Raw genomic sequence first — 15,951 nt, 5'->3', positions numbered from 1 at the left:
CATTGAAGGCAGATTCTTTGCCAGCTGAGCCACTAGGGAAGCCCAAGAATACCGATATGGGTAGTCTATCCCTTCTCCAGGGGATCCTCCCAACCCAGGAATCAAACTGGGGTCTCTTGCATTGCAGGCAGATTCTTTACCGTTTGAAAGTGAAAGTGAAAGTGAAGTCGTTCAGTCATGTCCGACTCTTTGCGACCCCCGTGAACTGTAGCCCACCAGGCTCCTCCATCCATGGGATTCTCCAGGCAAGAATACTGGAGTGGGTTGCCATTTTACCATTTGAGCTACCCCTTTTTAAAGATCGTGATGCTGGGAAAGATTGAAGGCAAAAGGAGATGAAGGCAGCAGAGGATGAGATAGCATCACTGACTCAATGGACATGAATTTGAGCAAATTCCAGGAGGCAGTGAAGGACAGGGAATTCTGGCGTGCTGCAGTCCATGGGGTTGCAAAGAGTCAGACAGGACTTAGTGACTGAACAACAACAACAAAACGGTGATCAAGATGACATAATGGAATCAGGTTCCTGGCACATATTAGGTACTCGGAAAGTTTTAGTTGCTAGTCTGCCTCATGGAAGCTCTGTAAATTCAGGACAGAAATGATGAACATTGCACAGCAGTTCTTTCTGCATTACATACCACACTAAAACTTGTGGACTTGAAAGAATTAGTGCTTATTATTTTTCATGAGATGAAACATTAGTTGAGTCATTCTTCTCATCCTGGTTGGAATCATGCATGCATTTGTGGTCATGGGTGGGTTATATAGACAGCTCTGATGTTCTGGGCTTAGCTTTGGCATGTATTTGGAGCTTGGCTAGCTGTCAACTGGTTTAGGATAGCCTTAGTGGGACAATGGACTCCTGCACTTTTCTCTCATCTTCTTGTAGCTCTCCTCACCTGAGCTTGACTGCATGGTGGAGACTGGGCTCCAAGAGAATGAGCAGAAACATGTAATATCTCTTGAAACCTAGTTTGGGAACTAGCACACCATCTCCTGTTGACTGAAGCAAGTCCCAGCTCAGTCCAGATTCAACAGGTGGAGAAAGAGGTTGTACCTCCTAATGAAAGAACTGTGAAATCTCATTGCAAAGAGTGAAAGTAAAAGGAAGGATGAAGAAATGGGGACCCGTTTGCAGTTGTCTTTCACTATGATAGTGATGATGATGATAGTTAAAAGTTATTTAACACTTATTGTATATCAGAAGGGCCTTCCTTGGTGGCTCAGAGGGTAAACAGTCTGTCTGCAATGTGGGAGGCATGGGTTCAATCCCTGGGTCAGGAAGATCCCCTGGAGAAGGAAATGGAACAGTGAGCCAGGTCCATGGCATGTGTTGTCTAATTCATTTTCACAATCCTATGAGGTAGAGATGATTATAATTGCCACTTTAAGGATAATGAAATGGAAGGTTAGAGAGGTTAGGGAGATTGCCCAAGATAGCTCATTTAGTAAGTGAGCTATGCCTAGTGAAGCAGGTATTCTAACTTGGTTTGTGCAACACCAATGCAGGTTATCTTTGTTGTTCAGTTGCTAAGTTGGGCCCGACTCTTTGCAACCTCATGGGTTGTAGCACACCAGGCAGTCCTGTCCTTTACTATCACCTGGAGTTTGATCAAACTCATGTCCATTGAGTCAGTCAGGCCATCCTACCATCTTATCCTCTGTCAACCCCTTCTCCTCTTGCCCACAGTCTTTCCCAGAATCTGGGTATTTTCCAATGAGTCAGCTATTCACATCAGGTGGCCAAAGTATTGGAGCTTCAGCTTCAGCATCAGTCCTTCCAATAAATATTCAGGTTGATTTCCTTTAAGACTGATAAGTTTGATCTCCTTGCAGTCGAAGGGACTCTCAAGAGTCTTCTCCAGCACCACAATTTGAAAACATCAGTTCTTCGGCCCTCAGACTTCTTTATGGTCCAATTCTCAAATTTGTACATGACTACTTGAGAAACCTGTATGCAGGTCAGGAAGCAACAGTTAGAACTGGACATGGAACAATAGACTGGTTCCAAATAGGAAAAGGAGTATGTCAGGGCTGTGTATATTGTCACCTTGCTTATTTAACTTATGAGCAGAGTATATCTTGAGAAACGCTGGGCTGGATGAAGCACAGGTTGGAATCAAGATTGTCGGGAGAAATATCAATAACCTCAGATATGCAGGTGACACCACCCTTATGGCAGAAATGGAAGAAGAACTAAAGAACCTCTTGGTGAAAGTGAAAGAGGAGAGTGAAAAAGTTGGTTTAAAGCTCAACATTCAGAAAACTAAGATCATGGCATCTGGTCCCATCACTTCATGGCAAATAGACGGGGAAACAGTGGAAACAGTGTCAGACTTTATTTTTCTGGGCTCCAAAATCACTGCAGATGGTGATTGCAGCCGTGAAATTAAAACTTACTCCTTGGAAGGAAAGTTATGGCCAACATAGACAGCATATTAAAAAGCAGAGACATTACTTTGTCAACAAAGGTCCATCTAGTCAAGGCTATGGTTTTTCCAGTAGTCATGTATGGATGTGAGAGTTGGACTATGAAGAAAGCTGAGTGCAGAAGAATTGATGCTTTTGAACTGTGGTGTTGGAGAAGACTCTTGAGAGTCCCTTGGACTGCAAGGAGATCCAGCCAGTCCATCCTAAAGGAAATCAGTCCTGGGTGTCATTGGAAGGACTGATATTGAAGCTGAAATGCCAATGTTTTGGCCACCTGATGTGAAGAGCTGACTCGTTTGAAAAGACCCTGATGTTGGGAAAGATTGAAGGCAGGAGGAGAAGGGGACAACAGAGGATGAGATGGTTGGGTGGCATCACCAACTCAACGGACATGAGTCTGGGTAAACTCCGGGCGTTGGTGATGGACAGGGAGGCCTGGCATGCTGCGGTTCATGGAGTCACAAACAGTTGGACACGACCAAGCGACTGAACTGAACTGATGGGAAAAAACAGCTCTGTCTGTACGGACTTTTGTCAGCAAAGTGATGTCTCTGCTTTTTGACACACTGTCTAGGTTTGTCATAGCTTTTCTTCCAAGGAGCAAGTGTCTTTTAATTTCACTGCTGCAATCACCATCCACAATGATTTTGATGTCCAGGAAAATAAAAGTTGTCACTGTTTTGACCTTTTCCCTATCTGTTTGCCATGAAGTGATGGGAGTGAATGCCATGATCTTAGTTTTTGAATGTTGAGTTTCAAGACAGCTTTTCACTCTCCTCTTTCACCTTCATCAAGAGGCTCTTTAGTTCCTCTTTGCTTTCTGCCATTATAGTGGTATCATCTGCATATCTGAGGTTGTTGATATTTCTCCTGTCAATCTTGATTCCAGCTTGTGATTCATCTAGCTTGGCATCTTGCATGATGTACTCTGTATATAAATTAAATAAACAGTGTGACAATATACAGCTTTGTTGTACTCCTTTCCCAATTTTGAACAAGTCCATTGTTCCACGTCCAGTTCTATTGCTTCTTGACCCGCATACAGGTTTTTCAAGCATCAGGTAAGGTAATCTGGCTTTCCCATCTCTTTAAGAATTTTCCAGTTTGTCATGATCCACCTGGTCAAAGGCTTTCATGTAGTCAATGGAGCAGAATTAGATGTTTTTCTGGAATCCTTTTGCTTTCTCTGTGATCCAACGAATGTTGGCAATTTGACCTCTGATTCCTTTGCCTTTTCTAAATCCAACTTGTACTTCTGGAAGTTCTTCGTTCATATACTGTTGGAACCTAGCTTGAAGAATTTTGAGTGTGACCTTGATAGCATGTGAAATGAGTGCAATTGCAAGGTAGTTTGAACAGGTCATCTTAACTGCTACTAAGAATTGGATAGTGGAAAAGCCAAATGGAAAGCAACGAGTTAACTCAGGGCACACATAACATAAGAGGCAGAGCTGGACCTTGAGTCCAGGTCTCCTGACTCCCAGCTGTAGGGTCTTCATGTCTTGATAATAGGGGATTCCACTCTCACTCAAGCCTAGTTTTCCCTGGGGATGGGTATTTGGAGCACAGGACCAAAAGGTTGGGTCTCACGGAATTCAACCAGGTGGTTTGGATTGCGCAGGGACTCATGAGGGGGAAGTCCCAGCCCTAACCTTGCTCTCTTTTGTGTTTAGGGTAAGTGGCAACGCCTGGCCTTGGAGGGCAACACTCGTCTGGACATGTTTGAACACATCAGCCTCATGACCCTGGACAGTCTGCAGAAATGCGTCTTCAGTTACGACAGCAATTGCCAAGAGTGAGTCTCAGCCAAGGGCCTGGGGAACATGAAGAGTAGAGGGAGTAGAGGGTGAGGGGGGATGGACCAAGGTAATCAGAAGGGTCTTCTTGGAGGAGGTAGGTCAGAGCTGGACGCTGAAGGATGGGAAGGGAAAGAGTAGGAGTGATTCTTGCAGGTAGGCAGAACTGTTTGATAAAATCCAGGAGGCCAGGATGAGCAGAGCCTGTGTAGCTGTGAGGAGACATCTTGGGTATGAGGTTGGAGGAATGGGCAGAGTTCTATCTTCAGGACAATCTGAAGCCAGACAAAGAGGATATGAACTTCATCCTGAGGTTTCCTGGGAGCTGTGGAAGACCTTTGGGTACATGAGGATCTTGGTCAAAGATGAGCTTGGATATCTGACTGGAGAGAAGACTGTTGTGTAGACACAGGATGTGAGGAGACCACAGAGGGGAGGAAGTTTGAGCTTGGTGGAGAAAATGGGGCAGATTTGGGGAAAACTGAGAAAGATATTGGCAGGCCCAGATATTGTGTGGGAGAGAGGAGAGATGAGGGTGATTCCCATGCTCTGCCCTGATGTCTAGGACATGAGGAAGCTCACAGAGATGGGGGTCAGAGAGAGAAATGTGACTGAATGGGATGTGGTCCTGGGTAACTGACCAGAAGTGCTCCTCACAGTATGAGATCATGAAGGAAGACAATAGCTTAAAACATCTGAAATCCAGAAGTGATCAGGGTTCTCAAGACTTCCTATTAGGAATCAGAGTTTCTAAGGAGAGATGGCCTTCTTTTTTTTTTTTTTTTGGCGATGCCATGTAGCTTATGGGATCTTAGTTCCCCAACCAGGGATCCAACCTGTGCCCCCTGCAGTAGAAGCATAGAGCCCTAACCACTGGACCACCAGGGAAGTCCCACAGTACTGCTTCTTAAGGCTTTCTCTGGTTTGACCCTGTAGGAAACCCAGCGAATATATTGCTGCCATCTTGGAGCTCAGTGCCCTGGTGATGAAACGAATTGAGCAGATCTTCCTGCACGTGGACTTCTTGTACTACCTTACCCCTGAAGGGAAGCGCTTCTACAGGGCCTGCCGCCTGGTGCATGACTTCACAGATGCCGTCATCCAGAAGAGGCGTCATACTCTAACCAGTCAGGGTTCCCAAGAATTCCTCAAAACCAAGACTAAGACCAAGACTTTGGACTTCATTGATGTGCTCCTGCTGGCCAAGGTAGGCTTCTTATGTGTGTGTGTGTGTGTGTGTGTGTGTGTGTGTGTGCATGCTAAATTGCTTCAGTCATGTACAACTCTTTGTGACCCTATCGACTGTAGCCCACCAGGTTCTTCTGTCCATGGGATTATCCAGGCAAGAACACTGAGTGGGTTGCCATGCCCTCCTCCAGGGGATCTTCCCAGCCCCTGCACTGCAGGCAGATTCTTTACTGCTAAGGCAGCCAGAAAGCCTCAAGGTGGGCTTCTCTGGGATCTCAATTCAAGAGGTAGACTAGATGTTCGTTTCAAAGGACAGATTAAAGAACTTGGACTTGATCCAGAGAGTGCTAGGGAGTCATAGAGGATGCTCATAGAGGAAGGGAGGGGCAGGTAAGAGAAAAGTTTCAGATGTGACTGTGTAGAAGGCTGCCTGGAAGGAGTAAACAGGAGGCAGGAGACCAGGGAGGAGGCCCCTGGGGTGGAGTGGGCTATGGAGATGAAGAGGGAAGGATCCTGCTTGGATGATGGAGCTTCAGGGACAATCTCAGATTAGGCTCAGGTGTCCTCAGAGCTGGTGTGACTCTGGGGATCTTGCTTTCTGTTCAGGATGAAGATGGGAAGGGATTGTCAGATGAAGATATCCGAGCTGAAGCTGACACCTTCATGTTTGAGGGTGAGGGTCCCAGTGTGGGACTAGAGAATGGGCAGGGGTCTCTTCATCCTGTGGACTTGGCGGGTGCTGGATCACCCCATCTTGCCTATCCTTCCCATCTTCTTTGTGGGGAAGTGGGGAAGGGTGGCTTGGTGTGGTCCGCCCTTTGGTGCTGAAGTAGCCCAGAGACCCAAGTCTGTCTGGCTGCCCCTCAGGCCATGACACCACAGCCAGTGGCCTCTCCTGGATCCTGTACAACCTGGCAAAGCACCCAGAATACCAGGAGCACTGCCGGCAGGAGGTGCAAGAGCTCCTGAGGGACCGCGAGCCTAAAGAGATTGAATGGTGAGTGCAAGTCCTCATGGTGTGCTCCTGAACCCTTCCCACTGCCTCTGCTTTCCAGGTGGGAACCTGGAAAGATCTTTTTTTGTTGATTCTATAATTATTGCCCAGTGGGAATAGGAGCAGAACCCAGAGGCAAGGTCTGATACCTAGTCTGAATAGCAGGTGAAAGTTTGTAGGCTTTTGGGACAGAAAGATCTGAGCATCCACATTAATGTCCCTACTAACTTGCTATGTCACTTTAATAAAATCAGTTTCCTTTTATGAATACCATTTTTCTCCTCTATAAATTGGGAATGGGATGGGGAATCTCTCCCCCACAGTGCTGTTTGGAGTATTGGGATAATATGTGTAGAACAGATGCCACTGAATATATATTCAGCATATGAAGTCTTTTTCCCCCTCTCTTAATTTTCTGCCTGAAGTTGCATTTTCCTCGAAAAGACTCTCACTTCTCTTAATTTTTGTTCTTTTCTGATTCCCATGTAATAGTCTATTCCAGGGATTTTTCTTTTTTGAAAAATTTATTTATTTTAATTGGAGGCTAATTACTTTACAATATTGTAGTGAGTCTTGCCACACATTGACATGAATCAACCACGGGTGCACATGTGTTCCACGTCCTGAACCCCCCTCCCACCTCCCTCCCCATCCAATCCCTCAGGGTCATCCCAGTGCACCAGCTCTGAGCACCTTGTCTCATGCATCGAACCTGGCTTGGTGATCTGTTTCACGTATGATAATATACATGTTTCAATGCTATTCTCTCAAATCATCCCACCCTTGCCTTATCCCACAGAGTCCAAAAGTCTGTTCTATACATCTATGTCTCTTTTGCTGTCTCGCATATAGGGTCATCGTTACCATCTTTCTAAATTCCATATATATGCGTTAGTATACTGTATTGGTGTTTTTCATTGGGACCTACTTCACTCTGTATAATAGGCTCCAGTTTCATCCACCTCATTAGAATTGATTCAAATGTATTCTTTTTAATGGCTGAGTAATATTCCATGGTGTATATGTACCACAGCTTTCTTATCCATTCGTCTGCCGATGGACATCTAGGTTGCTTCCATGTCCTAGCTATTGTAAACAGTGCTGTGATGAACATTGGGGTAAACATGTCTCTTTCAATCCTGGTTTCCTCGGTGTGTATGCCCAGCAGTGGGATTGCTGGGTCACATGGCAGTTCTATTTCCAGTTTTTTAAGGAACCTCCACATTGTTCTCCATAGTGGCTGTACTAGTCTGCATTTCCACCAACAGTGTAAGAGGGCTCCCTTTTCTCCACACCCTCTCCAGCATTTATTGTTTGTAGACTTTTTGATAGCAGCCATTCTGGCTGGTGTGAGATGGTACCTCATTGTGGTTTTGATTTGCATTTCTCTAATAATGAGTGATGTTGAGCATCTTTTCATGTGTTTGTTAGCTGTATGTCTTCTTTGGAGAAATGTCTGCTTAGTTCTTTGGCCCATTTTTTTTTTAATTGGGTCATTTATTTTTCTGGAAATGAGCTGTAGGATTTGGTTGTTTATTTTTGAGATTAATCCTTTTGTTAGTTGCTTCATTTGCTATTATTTTCTCCCATTCTGAAGGCTGTCTTTTCACCTTGCTTATAGTTTCCTTCGTTGTGCAAAAGCTTTTAAGTTTAATTAGGTCCCATTTGTTTATTTTTGCTTTTATTTCCATTACTCTGGGAGGTGGGTCATAGAGGATGCTGCTGTGATTTATGTCAGAGAGTGTTTTGCCTATGTGCTCCTCTAGGAGTTTTATAGTTTCTGGTCTTACATTTAGATCTTTAATCTAATTTGAGTTTAGTTTTGTGTATGGTGTTAGAAAGTGTTCTGGTTTCATTCTTTTACAAGTGATTGACCAGTTTTCCCAGGACCACTTGTTAAACAGATTGCCGTTTCTCTGTTGTATATTTTTGCCTCCTTTGTCAAAGATAAGGCATCCATAGGTGTGTGGACTTATCTCTGGGCCTCCTATATTGTTCCATTGATCTATATTTCTGTCTTTGTGCCAGTACCATACTGTCCTGATGACTGAAGCTTTGTAGTAGAGCCTGAAGTCAGGCAGGTTGATTCCTCCAGGTTCATTCTTTCTCAAGATTGCTTTGGCTTTTCGACTTTTTTTGTATTTCCATAGAAATTGTGAAATTATTTGTTCTAGTTGTGTGAGAAATACCTTTGGTAGCTTGATAGGGAGTGCATTGAATGTATAGATTGCTTTGGGTAGTATACTCATTTTCACTATATTGATTCTTCCAATCCATGAACATGGTATATTTCTCCATCTATTTGTGTCCTTTTTGATTTCTTTCATCAGTATTTTATAGTTTTCTATGTATAGGTCTTTTGTTTCTTTAGGTAGATTTATTCCTAAGTATGTTATTCTTTTCGTTGCAATGGTGAATGGGATTGTTTCCTTAATTTCTCTTTCTGTTTTCTCATTGTTCATGTATAGGAATGCAAGGGATTTCTCTGTGTTAATTTTATATCCTGCAACTTTACTATATTCATTGATTAGCTCTTGTAATTTTCTGGTGGTGTCTTTAGGGTTTTCTATGTAGAGGATCATGTCATCTGCAAACAGTGAGAGTTTTACTTCTTTCCCAATCTGGATTCCTTTTATTTCTTTTTCTGCTCTGATTGCTGTGGCCAAAACTTGCAAAACTATGTTGAATAGCAGTGGTGAGAGTGGGCACCCCTGTCTTGTTCCTGACTTTAGGAGAAATGCTTTCAATTTTTCACCATTGAGGATAATGTTTGCTGAGGGTTTGTCATATATAGCTTTTATTATGTTGAGGTATGTTCCTTCTATGCCTGCTTTCTGGAGGGTTTTTTTTTTTTTTATCATAAACATCCATTTAGGATGTTGAATTTTGTCAAAGGCTTTCTCTGCATCTATTGAGATAATCATATGATTTTTATCTTTCAGTTTGTTAATGTGGTGTATTACATTGATTGATTTGCTGATATTGAAGAATCCTTGCATCCCTGGGATAAAGCCCACTTGGTCATGATGTATGATATTGTTAGTATGTGGTTGGATTCTGTTTGCTAGGATTTTTGTTAAGGATTTGTTCATCAGTGATATAGGCCTGTAGTTTTGTTTTTTTGTGGCATATTTGTCTGGTTTTGGTATTAGAGTGATGGTGGCCTCATAGAATGAGTTTCGAAGTTTACCTTCCTCTGCAATTTTCTGGAAGAGTTTGAGTAGGATAGGTGTTAGCTTTCCTTTAAATTTTTGGTAGAATTCAACTGTGAAGCCATCTGGTCCTGGGCTTTTGTTTCCTGGAAGATTTCTGATTACAGTTTCGATTTCCATGCTTGTGATCAGTCTGATAAGATTTTCTATTTCTTCCTGGTTCAGTTTTGGAAAGTTATACTTTTCTATGAATTTGTCTCTTTCTTCCAAGTTGTCCATTTTATTGGCATATAATTGCTGATAGTAGTCTCTTATGATCCTTTGTATTTCTGTGTTGTCTGTTGTGATTTCTCCATTTTCATTTCTAATTTTGTTGATTTGATTCTTCTCCCTTTTTATCTTGATGAGTCTGGCTAATGGTTGTCAATTTTATTTATCTTCTCAAAGAGCAAGCTTTTAACTTTGTTGATTTTTGGTATGGTCTCTTTTGTTTCTTTTGCATTTATTTCTGCCCTAATTTTTATAATTTCTTTCCTTCTACTAGCCCTGGGGTTCTTCATTTCTTCCTTTTCTAGTTGCTTTAGGTGTAGAGTTAGGTTATTTATTTGACTTTTTTCTTGTTCCTTGAGGTAAGCCTGTATTGCTATGAACCTTCCCCTTAGCACTGCTTTTATAGTGTCCCATAGGTTTTGGGTTGTTGTGTTTTCATTTTCACCAGTTTCTATGCATATTTTGCTTTCTTTTTTGATTTCTTCTATGATTTGTTGGTTATTCAGAAACATGTCATTTAGCCTCCATATGTTGGAATTTTTAGTAGTTTTTCCCCCTGTAATTGACATCTAATCTTACTGCATTGTGATCAGAAAAGATACTTGGAATGATTTCAAGTTTTTTGAATTTACCAAGGCCCAGGATGTGATCTGTCCTGGAGAGGGTTCCATGTGCACTTGAGAAAAAGGTGAAATTATTGTTTTGGGGTGGAATGTCCTATAGATCTCAATTAGGTCTAACTGGCCCATTGTATCATTTAAAGTTTGTGTTTCCTTGCTAATTTTCTGTTTAGTTGATCTCTCCTTAGGTGTGAGTGGGGGTATTAAATTCTCCCACTATTATTGTGTTATTGTTAATTTCCCCTTTCATACTTGTTAGCATTTGCCTTACATATTGCGGTGCTCCTATGTTGGGTGCATATATATTTATAATTATTATGTCTTCTTCTTGGATTGATCCTTTGATCATTATGTAGTGTCCTTCTTTGTCTCTTTTCACAGCCTTTATTTCAACGTCTATTTTATCTGATATGAGTATTGCTACTCCTGCTTTCTTTTGTTCTCCATTTGTGTGAAATATCTTCTTCCAGCCCTTCACTTCCAGTCTGTATGTGTCCCTTGTTTTGAGGTGGGTCTCTTGTAGACAGCATATATAGGGGTCTTGTTTTCATATTCATTCTGCCAGTCTTTGTCTTTTGGTTGGGGGCATTCAACTAATTTACATTTAAGGTACTTATTGATAAGTATAATCCTGTTGCCATTTACTGGTTGTTTTGGGTTCCAGTTTATACACATTTTCTGTGTTTCCTGTCTAGAGAAAATCTTTTAGCATTTGTTGAAGAGCTGGTTTGGTGGTGCTGAATTCTCTCAGCTTTTGCTTGTCTGTAAAACTTTTGATTTCTCCTTCATATTTGAATGAGATCTTTTCTGGGTACATTAATCTGGGTTGTAGGTTTTCCTCTTTCATCACTTTAAGTATGTCCTGCCAATCCCTTTGGCCTAAAGAGTTTCTGTTAAAAGATCAGCTGTTATCCTTTTGGAAATCTTCCTGTGTGTTATTTGTTGTCTTTCCCTTGCTGCTTTTAATATTTTTTCTTTGTGTTTGATCTTTGCTAATTTGAATAATTTGTGTCTTGGGGTGTTTCGCCTTGGGTTTATCCTTTTTGGGACTCTGGGTTTCTTGGACTTGGGTGGCTATTTCCTTCCCCATTCTAGGGAAGTTTTCAACTATTATCTCCTCAAGTCTTTTCTCATGGCCTTTCATCTTCTTCTTCTGGGACTCCTATGATTCGAGTGTTGGGGTGTTTGATGTTGTCCCAGAGGTCTCTGAGGTTGTCCTCATTTCTTTTAATTCTTTTTTCTTTTTTCCTCTCTGCTTCATTTATTTCCACCATTCTATCTTCTACCTCACTTATCCTATCTTCTGCCTCAGTTATTCTACTGTTCGTTCCCTCCAGAGTGCTTTTGAACTCAGTTATTGCATTATTCATTATTAATTGACTCTTTTTATTTCTTCTAGGTCCTTGTTAAACATTTCTTGCATCTTCTCAATCCTTGTCTCTAGGCTATTTATCTGTAACTACATTTTGTTTTCATGATTTTGCATCATTTTTCCTATCATTATTCTGAATTCTTTCTCAGGTAGACTCCCTATCTCCACTTCTTTTGTTTGGTTTGGTGGGCATTTATCATGTTCCTTTACATGCTGAGTATTTCTCTGCCTTTTCATCTTGTTTAGATTGCTTCATTTGGGGTGGCCTTTCTGTATTCTGGCAGTCTGTGGTTCCTCTTTATTGTGGAGGTTCCTCCCTGTGGGTGGGGTTGGATGAGTAGCTTGTCAAGGTTTCCTGATTAGGGAAGCTTGCATTGGTGTTCTGGTTGGTGGAGCTGGATTTCTTCTCTATGGAGTGCAATGAAGTGTCCAGTAGTGAGTTTTGAGATGTCTATAGGTTTGGAGTGACTTTGGGCAGCCTGTATATTAAAGCTCAGGGCTATGTTCCTGCTTTGCTGGAGAATTAGTGTGATGTATCTTTCTCTGGAACTTGTTTGCTCTTGGGTGGAGCTTGGTTTCAGTGTAGGTATGGAGGCTTTTGGATGAGCTCTTATCGATTAATGTTCCCTGGAGTCAGGAGTTCTCTGGTGTTCTCAGGATTTGGACTTAAGCCTCCTGCCTCTGGTTTTCAGTCTTATTCTTACACTAGCCTGAAGACTTCTACATCCATACAGCACCGATGATAAAACATTTAGGTTAATGGAGAAAAGATTCTCCACAGTGAGGAACACCCAGAGAGGTATACAGAGTTACATGGAGAAGAGAAGAGGGAGGAGGGAGATAGAGGTGACCAGGAGGAGAAGAGGGGGGATCAAAAGGGGGAGAGAGCAATCTAGCCAGTAGTCAAGTCCCTATGTGCTATTCACAGCCTGGAACAGCCAGAGAGGTTCATGGAGATACATAGAGAAGAGAAGAGGGAGGAAGGAGATAGAGGTGACCAGGAGGAGAAGGGAGGGGGGATCAAAAGGAGTGAGACAGATCTAGCCAGTAATCAGTTCCCTAAGTGTTCTCCATAGCCAGGAATAGCCAAAGAGATTCACAGAGTTGGGTAGAGAAGAGAAGGGGGAGGGAGGAGATAGAGGTGACCTGGGGAGAAAAAAGAGAGTCAAAAGGGTGAGAGGTCAATCAAGCCAGTAATCACACTCCTAAGTAAAAATGGGTACTGAAGATTGGGTTCTTAAAGGTACAAAATTGATAACAAATAACAAAAATCAAAAATTAAAAATCTAGAGAGGTTAGACTCTCAAAAACACAATATTAAAAAAGCAAACAAAACAAAATCACAAAGATTATATCACAAAAAATATATAAGAAGTTTGCTTTAAAAATAGGGTCTTTTTTTGGTAAGGTAGTAGTAGGTTATAAAAATGAAAATTAAAGGAGTAATAGAGGGCTTAAAAATTAAAAAACTTAAAAAATGATAATAGTAAAAATAGATCTAGGAATTTCTCTGGAGTCGGGCAGTGTAGGATGAGTTCAGTTGCAGATAGTTCCTTGTTTCTGCTTGTACTTCTCAAGACCTATAGGCCCCTTCCAATGTAGTCGGTGCTAACTACAGGGTTTTAATCTCTTGCACATGTCACTTCCAAAGTGGTTCCCTCTGTTTATTTTGGCTTCTTCTGTTTGCAAGTCTCTTCAGTGTCTAATTTCCACCCCGACACAAGGGGGCAAAGGTGGTCTCTTATCTAGGCTCACTTGTTCAGTCGTGCTGTGGGGAGGGAGGAGCACTGCAAACAAATATCACTGGCGTGTTTGGGGAGTGCTCGCAGTGTCTGGGCCACACTGGGTTTGCCCACTGCTCACGGCGTGTGTGCTTTCATTGTCTACACTGCTCAGGCTCCAGGTTGCTCTGCAGGGGAACTGTCTAAAGTAGACCCTGGGTTGCGTGCATTTCCCAGGTCTAAGCTGCTCAGGTTCAGGTTCTCGGGTACTCCACAAAGGCACAGACTCGGTTGGGCCTGCGTTTTATGCCCTTCCCAGGTCCGAGGAGCTCGGGTGACCAGGTGCTTGGTGAGCACACTCTCCCCAGGTGGGCTGGGAATCTTATCACCTCCCCCGCCCCAGCCGTTTGGTTTCCCGGGTGCGCAGTGGGAGCGCTGTCTCAGGTGTGCCATGTGTCTCTTCTGGGGCACTGATCTCTGGCTGCGACCCTCCTGATGGATGTCAACTGTCCAGGATCCCAGGAAGACTTGGTTGGCAACTGGGAGCCTGCTCACAGTTTGGGAGAGGATGCCGTCTAGGGGCCCAGATTGCCCCTTTCTGGCTCTGGCTGCCATCCACCTGCCTCCCTGCCTCCGGAGGGGGATGGGCCGGTCCAGTGTCCGCTAGCTCTCCTCTGGTATTTGCTCAGTCCTTTGTTCTGTGATTGGCCCAGCAGTGCCTTCAATTCAGTTCAGTTCAGTCGCTCAGTCGTGTCTGACTCTTTGTGACCCCATGAACTGCAGCAGGCCAGGCCTCCCTGTCCGTCCATCACCAACTCCTGAAGTTTATTCAAGCTCATGCCCATCAAGTCGGTGATGCTATCCAGCCATCTCATCTTCTGCTGTCCCCTCCTCCTCCTGCCCCCAATCCCTCCAAGCATCAGGGTCTTTTCCAATGAGTCAGCTCTTCGCATGAGGTGGCCAAAGTACTGGAGTTTCAGCTTCAGCATCAGTCCTTCCAATGAACACCCAGGACTGATCTCCTTTAGGAGGGACTGGTTGGATCTCCTTGCAGTCCAAGGGACTCAAGAGTCTTCTCCAACACCACAGTTCAAAGGCATCAATTTTTGGGTGCTCAGCTTTCTTCACAGTCCAACTTTCACATCCATACATGACTACTGGAAAAACCATAGCCTTGACCAGAAGGACCTTTGTTGGCAAAATAATGTCTCTGCTTTTTAATATGCTATCTAAGTTGGTCATAACTTCCTTCCAAGGAGTAAGCGTCTTTTAATTTCATGGCTGCAATCACCATCTGCAGTGATTTTGGATTCCAAAAAAATAAAGCCTGACACTGTTTCCACTGTCTCCCCATCTATTTCCCATGAGGTGATGGGACCAGATGCCATGATCTTAGTTTTCTGAATGTTAAGTTTAAGCCAACTTTTTCACTCTCCTCTTTCACTTTCATCAAGAGGCTTTTTAGTTCCTCTTCACTCTCTGCCATAAGGGTGGTGTCATCTGCATATCTGAGGTTATTGATATTTCTCCCGGCAATCTTGATTCCAGCTTGTGCTTCCTCCAGCCCAGCGTTTCTCATGATGTACTCTCCATATAAGTTAAATAAGCAGGGTGACAATATACAGCCTTGACATACTCCTTTTCCTATTTGGAACCAGTCTGTTGTTCCATGTCTAGTTCTAACTGTTGCTTCCTGACCTGCATACAGGTTTCTCAAGAGGCAGGTCAGGTGGTCTGGTATTCCCATCTCTTTCAGAATTTTCCACAGTTTATTGTGATCCACACAGTAGAAGGCTTTGGCATAGTCAATAAAGCAGAAATAGATGTTTTTCTGGAACTCTCTTGCTTTTCCGATGATCCATCGGATATTGGCAATTTCATCTCTGGTTCCTCTGCCTTTTCTAAAACCAGCTTGAACATCTGGAAGTTCATGGTTCACGTATTGCTGAAGCCTGGCTTGGAGAATTTTGAGCGTTACTTTACTAGCGTGTGAGATGAGTGCAATTGTGCAGTAGTTTGAGCATTCTTTGGGGTTGCCTTTCTTAGGGATTGGAATGAAAACTGACCTTTTCCAGTCCTGTGGCCACTGCTGAGTTTTCCAAATTTGCTGGCATATTGAGTGCAGCACTTTCACAGCTTCATCTTTCAGGATTTGAAATAGCTCAACTGGAATTCCATCACATCCACTAGCTTTGTTCATAGTGATGTTTTCTAAGGCCCACTTGATTTCACATTCCAGGACGTCTAGCTCTAGGTCAGTGATCACACCATTGTGATTATCTGGTTCATGAAGATCTTTTTTGTACAGTTCTTCTGTGTATTCTTGCCACCTCTTCTTAATATCTTCTGCTTCTGTTAGGTCCATACCATTTCTATCCCTTATCGAACCCATCTTTGCCTGAAAT

At 42.9% G+C, this 15,951-nt stretch overlaps 1 protein-coding gene across 2 annotated transcripts in view; it reads left to right on the top strand.

The window, feature by feature from the left end:
* The window catches only part of LOC133061795 (cytochrome P450 4F6-like), a 33,139-nt gene that overhangs the window by 10,220 nt on the left and 6,968 nt on the right, over window positions 1-15,951 (top strand). For both annotated transcript variants that reach the window (XM_061149998.1, XM_061149997.1), the window contains 4 exons: window positions 4,107-4,228; window positions 5,166-5,436; window positions 6,024-6,090; window positions 6,285-6,414. In XM_061149998.1, the coding sequence (XP_061005981.1) occupies window positions 4,107-4,228; window positions 5,166-5,436; window positions 6,024-6,090; window positions 6,285-6,414 (590 nt within the window). The remainder of the gene's footprint in view (window positions 1-4,106; window positions 4,229-5,165; window positions 5,437-6,023; window positions 6,091-6,284; window positions 6,415-15,951) is intronic.

The sequence above is a fragment of the Dama dama genome, chromosome 9 (assembly GCF_033118175.1).
Source record: "Dama dama isolate Ldn47 chromosome 9, ASM3311817v1, whole genome shotgun sequence".
Lineage (NCBI taxonomy): Eukaryota > Metazoa > Chordata > Mammalia > Artiodactyla > Cervidae > Dama > Dama dama.
This window is presented reverse-complemented; position numbering and strand designations above follow the sequence as displayed.